The sequence below is a fragment of the Macaca fascicularis genome, chromosome 8 (assembly GCF_037993035.2).
Source record: "Macaca fascicularis isolate 582-1 chromosome 8, T2T-MFA8v1.1".
Lineage (NCBI taxonomy): Eukaryota > Metazoa > Chordata > Mammalia > Primates > Cercopithecidae > Macaca > Macaca fascicularis.
In genome coordinates, this window is record NC_088382.1 from 58805871 (window position 1) to 58811543 (window position 5673).

The 5673-nt window shown below is 41.4% G+C and overlaps 1 protein-coding gene across 1 annotated transcript; it reads right to left on the reverse strand.

Moving 5' to 3' along the window:
• Positions 1-241: 241 nt before the first annotated feature.
• Positions 242-3907, reverse strand: SNAI2 (snail family transcriptional repressor 2). The gene is made up of 3 exons (XM_045398221.2): positions 3665-3907; positions 2374-2919; positions 242-1466 (listed from the first exon to the last, which is right to left on the reverse strand). The coding sequence occupies exons 1-3, from the start codon at positions 3741-3743 to the stop codon at positions 1285-1287; spliced, it is 807 nt and encodes a 268-aa protein (XP_045254156.1). The 5' UTR covers positions 3744-3907; the 3' UTR covers positions 242-1284.
• Between the last annotated feature and the right edge of the window lie 1766 nt (positions 3908-5673).

Sequence of the window (5673 nt, forward strand, 5' to 3'; positions counted from 1 at the left end):
GTTTTGTTAAAGTGGTACACTAACAATCCACCATCTTGTCTTTTCTGAATGTGACACTACTATCTTAAGAGTAAAAATAATACTAGCAGCTCACTTTATTATAATCTAACACATAAAATAACACTTCAGATGCATAATAAGCACTATTCTTTTTTTCTTATTAGCAAACAATTCTTTGTACAGTGGTTTGGTACTAATCACGAAGAAGTAAAGTCTCTGAAAATAGTATACAAACAAGATATTTTAAATCAAAACTGTTTATTGTAAAAAAAAACCTTGAAAATTGTTTTTTAAAAAAGAAACATTGGTTTCACAAGTCTTCAGGTTGTTTATAGACATAGCTATAGAAAACATCTCAGTTTCATACAGAGCTCATTCAATCATATAAAAATAAACACAAATTTACATTGACTCATCAACTATACAATTTAAAAAGGCACTTGGAAGGGGTATTGTATTATTGCATTTGTGGTATGCATTTGAAATAGTTTAAAGTACATTAATGAATTTGTAAGAATCCTCTTTTGCACTTATTCCCATCTTTAATTAATTTTCAAAACTCATTAAAATGTTTTAAAATAGTAAGACATGGAGCATGCGCCAGGAATGTTCAAAGCTAATCTTTCCCTCCTCCCCCAAGGCACATACTGTTAATTGACAAAAACAAAACCAAACAAAAATACTTTTAATACATTCTCCTGTGTTTTGTTCTTGTTATTTTTTCCTCCCTTTTAAAAATACACTTTAAAGCACTATAGGTAATCAAAAAAAGGCTTTAGTTCAACAATGGCAACCAGACATCCAACATGTAATGGAGTAAACTTGGAATACTTTTTAAGGCACCTGAGTTCTCGTCTGGCAGATCTCTTCCTATGGGAAATCCTATTACAGACTCTATTACAAAGCAATACTGTTCTTTTCAGTTGAAATGATTTGGCAGCAATGTAAATCTTCGCATTCTTTTTAGGAAGAAAAGATGCAATGTGCTTTTCATATTATCTTTGAAGAGAAAGGTTACTGTCTTTTATTCTCTCAATCTAGCCATCAGCAAATATATAGTAATTTTAAACTTCACATGGAAAGGATTATCTTGAAACACATGAATTCCGTGCTCTTGCAGCTCTGTGTGTGTGTGTGTGTGTGTGTGCGTGTGTGCATATATGTGTGTGTCTATACATATTATTTGGTCGGTCAGCACAGGAGAAAATGCCTTTGGACTTTATTTGTCATTTGGCTTCGGAGTGAAGAAATGCATTCTGTTCGAGTAAACATTGATTGCGTCACTCAGTGTGCTACACAGCAGCCAGATTCCTCATGTTTGTGCAGGAGAGACATTCTGGAGAAGGTTTTGGAGCAGTTTTTGCACTGGTATTTCTTTACATCAGAATGGGTCTGCAGATGAGCCCTCAGGTTTGACCTGTCTGCAAATGCTCTGTTGCAGTGAGGGCAAGAAAAAGGCTTCTCGCCTGGGGATGGAGTGGGAGAAAAAAAGAAAGACAGTCAGTGTTTTTAGAGGAAACATAAAGTTAAATAATGTTAACAAAAGTCAATCACATTTTGCCTAAATAATGAGAAGCAGCAAAACCTGATTAAAATCCCTCATAATAGACACTTTAAAAATACCTGACCTTTGAAGATAAATTTTAATATTGCATTTAAAAATCATACACAGAATATTATTACTGCTGCCAATTACGCAGAAATAATTTCCGTAGTTCTTGGACTTTCACTTCTTAAAGCTTTCTGCTTTAGCAGGTGCAGCTAATGTTGAGCACCTCCCAACATTTCCCAATATTTCCCCTTTTCCCTCTTTCTGTACTATGGTTAGGGCAGTCTAAGTGCCATGATACCCTGCAGGATAATTCTGTGATAGGAATAAGAAATTAAGCAGCAAAAAATCCCCAAACAAAGCAAGAGAGGCAAAGTAAATTTAGTTTCAACTATCCAAGTCACCCACTGGTGATAGATATCAGAGCAAGAATGTAACTAACAGAAAACTGTAGGAAAAGCCTTCATCTATTAACCAAATCAATTGATTAAGATAGCAACATTTGTTTTTGCTGATTACTGGGGGCAGTTTCACAGAACACACATTCAAGCACATCTTTCCTGATTTTCTAACTGATCTTTGAGACCAAACCTTCTGAATCTACTTTCCAAAGTCTACATGCTGTTTGCAGTCCCTAGAGCAGAGGTTGTTAGCAAGAAATGGAGCACTTTGTGCCCTAACAACTTTTTGAGTAGTCAGGAAGTAGTTATCAATGACTGTCCATCATTAAAAGCACTATGTCACAACTTCATGCAAATCCAACAACCAGTTCAGGGCTTCACTGTATCTCAGAGTAACATTCCTGCCTATGTTTTTTCTCTTACCCGTGTGAGTTCTAATGTGTCCTTGAAGCAACCAGGGTCTGGAAAACGCCTTGCCGCAGATCTTGCAAACACAAGGTAATGTGTGGGTCCGAATATGCATCTTCAGGGCGCCCAAGCTCACATATTCCTTGTCACAGTATTTACAGCTGAAAGATTTTCTAGACTGGGCATCGCAATGCAGCTGCTTATGTTTGGCCAGCCCAGAAAAAGTTGAATAGGTCTTATTGCATAAATTGCACTGAAACTTTTCAGCTTCAATGGCATGGGGGTCTGAAAGCTTGGACTGTAGCCTTTCCTCTTCATCACTAATGGGGCTTTCTGAGCCACTGTGGTCCTTGGAGGAGGTGTCAGATGGAGGAGGGGGACTCACTCGCCCCAAAGATGAGGAGTATCCGGAAAGAGGAGAGAGGCCATTGGGTAGCTGGGCGTGGAATGGAGCTGCCGTAGTCCACACAGTGATGGGGCTGTATGCTCCTGAGCTGAGGATCTCTGGTTGTGGTATGACAGGCATGGAGTAACTCTCATAGAGATACGGGGAAATAATCACTGGGAAAGAAAAGGGAGGGAGAGAAGGTTAAGTTAAAAAGAACTAAAATTAAATCCACACGCAAGCATGCACACACTGGAAAGATATTTAGCAACACACACGTGATTTTCTTAGGGAAAAGATAGACCCATTTAGGAGGGCATACACACTGGTGAAATGTTTCATTTCCACCCTGGCACCTACGGAGTTACTGTACTTAATGCACACATAGGCTGACAGCTGTACGGAGCTATAGGTGCTCTGAAGACAGAGTGCAGCCAAGCCAGTGCCTTCGCAGTCCCCACTAAGGAGGGAGAGCCTCAACATTATTTTTAAACATTCAGAAAAGTTGTTTCCCATTTTATGTATGGGCTCTTTAGGTGTATTACGACCGTGAGTACAAAGATATGCCTGCATCAAGCCGCCTTCTAAAGGAAAGGAGACTTCGTGCATGAAAAACGCAGTAATTCAACCCTTATGTCACTCATCTTTCACATACTCATTATGCATGTATACACAGGCTTTAGCAAACACGAAGCTGCGAGATTTGAATGAAATGTTCCTTGTTAGTCAAGAATTCAAAAAGTTTTGAATTAAAACGCACCCCAAATTATCAAAAGAACGTAAGCTCCGTTTCGGGACACTGTTTAAAAGGAAAACAGTTGAACCTTTGGCTCTTTTGTAATGGCATTTGAAGGGTAATACGTAGATTCATATTTGCAACGCTCTAGATACGTAGTTCTAGATATATTTTTCTCTTTTTACCTGTGTGTGTGTCCAGTTCGCTGTAGTTTGGCTTTTTGGAGGCGTTGAAATGCTTCTTGACCAGGAAGGAGCGCGGCATCTTGCCAGCGGGTCTGGCGGGCGCCGGGCGCGGATAACGGTCCGGCGGGAGGACACGGCGGTCCCTACAGCATCGCGGCGGGCCAGGCTCCGGCAGGGGCCGCGCTCAGGTGCGGCAGGCGGACGGGCCGGCGCCTCTGAAGTCGCCCGGCTCCTTTACGAACTGAGCCCGTTTTGGTTGGGAGGGTTTTTTTTTCCTCTCTTTTGCAAGAAAGATCCAATCACAGCTGAGAGGTTCAGATTTCAGCTCCTCCCTCTGGGACAGCTGTGAACAGAGGAAGAATCTGTTGTCAGACTAAATTATTCTGGTTCAAAATGGGCTGTTTTTCGAGATTTCAGTGGAGAGGAAAAAAAAGTGTTTAAGTATTTTCAAGAGAGGTAACCTCCCTCGGTGAACCCCGCCCGCGATCCACGCTGTCTGGGAGTTAAGAGGGGCGCAGGAGCCGGGGTCTCTGCCCGGCCCGCCTGGCTTCCAGATGTGGGGCAGCGTCAGCGCGCGGGGACACAGTGTCCGCCAGGGGAAGGAAGGGCCGCCCTGCACCATACGAGGCCAGCCTCTGGTGTTAATGAGAGCCTATATTTGGAAGTGGCATCTGGAGAGGTTTGCCTTGCACAGGGACCAAATAATTAACTCTTGGCTTTTGAAAAAGGAAGGGGGAAGCGGGAAGACAAAGGCGCCTGTGAGCGCGGAGGACGCTCTCCTGGGACTCCGGCCTGGAGAGCGACTGCAGCCTTGCGTGCGGCGAGGGCGCTGCGCTACTCAGGGCTTCCGCGAAGCCAGGGGCAGCGCGGCCGCGTGCAAATTAAGTAATCATATCACCGTGTTAGCTATGGTGGCTTGAAAGAAATGCTTTGTAGCCCGTTAAAGGCAGGCTGATCGGAAGAACTGGAAGATTGCAAAGATAAAAAGGAACGCTGGCAGAGAAGGGGGGCAAGAGGTAAACTGTCATTTGGAACCACGAGACATTCTCTCGCTCACACTTTTGACAAGAGATCTTATCTTTTCATGTACTACAGTGCATTTTTATGGGAAAAAGGGTGTATGCGTCTTCAGAGACAATTATTTTTATTTCAAATATTCCCCTGCTTTTATTTGGTGCTATTTTCATCAGTATAATGCCATTAAAATCCATCTCAGTATCTGCTAGTTTCCTGTATAATGCTAAAAAGGAAATTGAAGGATACTCTTATGAGTATCAGTTGATTAAAGTTTTAAGGACCCAGTCTAGTAACTGCAAAAATAGCTTTATTTTGTATATGGTCTTCAATCTAAAAATACTTTAAGGTGGTTTATTTTAAATATAAAATTTCAAGCATATTTTAAAGCATCTGTGTCCATTGCAGACCTTTTGCTAAAATAATAAGGAAAGAACAAATTCACGTGAAGATCACCCTACTGCTGTTTCTAACAGGTGCTGGAGGAAAACAGTGAAAAAGAAAATAACAGTGGTGATGTCAAGACTTGTCAGAGAAAAGTGCATTGTCAGGCTGCATAACTTCTTAATCTTGGAATGAGAAAACAAGAGTGTATGTGCGTTTGGGGACTGAGGTGGGGCACTCACAGATTTCCTAATCTAATTTCAATGATTATGCTTATTTCTTCCAACAGTCACTAATTTAAATATCAAACAGAGAAAATAATTCAGAGGAATCCTTATGCTAAGGGAACTGTACTTGCAGGAGAGAGGAAAATATGAATACATATTCGATTTCTCCACACACAAACTGGAACCTGGAGTAAAAGCCAGAGGCAGTTTTCGAAGCTTGCTACTCTATGTGAGTGTTTGTTCAGGTGTAGGCACCTGGGTTTATGAGAGCAGGAGTCCTCCTTGCTCTTTATTCCATTCCCCACAAAACGCACATTTTTGTTACAGATATAGCACAGTTGAGAAAACACAAATCGCCATGGCTATTATTTCCTTGTTTCACTC

Bases quoted from the DNA above. Each gene is read 5' to 3' on its own strand.
- SNAI2 (XM_045398221.2), bottom strand. From the start codon at position 3,743: ATGCCGCGCTCCTTCCTGGTCAAGAAGCATTTCAACGCCTCCAAAAAG. The intron at 2,920-3,664 runs GTAAAAAGAGAA...TTTCTTTCCCAG, and splicing joins CGAACTGGACACACACACAG to TGATTATTTCCCCGTATCTC. The intron at 1,467-2,373 runs GTAAGAGAAAAA...CTCCATCCCCAG, and splicing joins ACACATTAGAACTCACACGG to GCGAGAAGCCTTTTTCTTGC.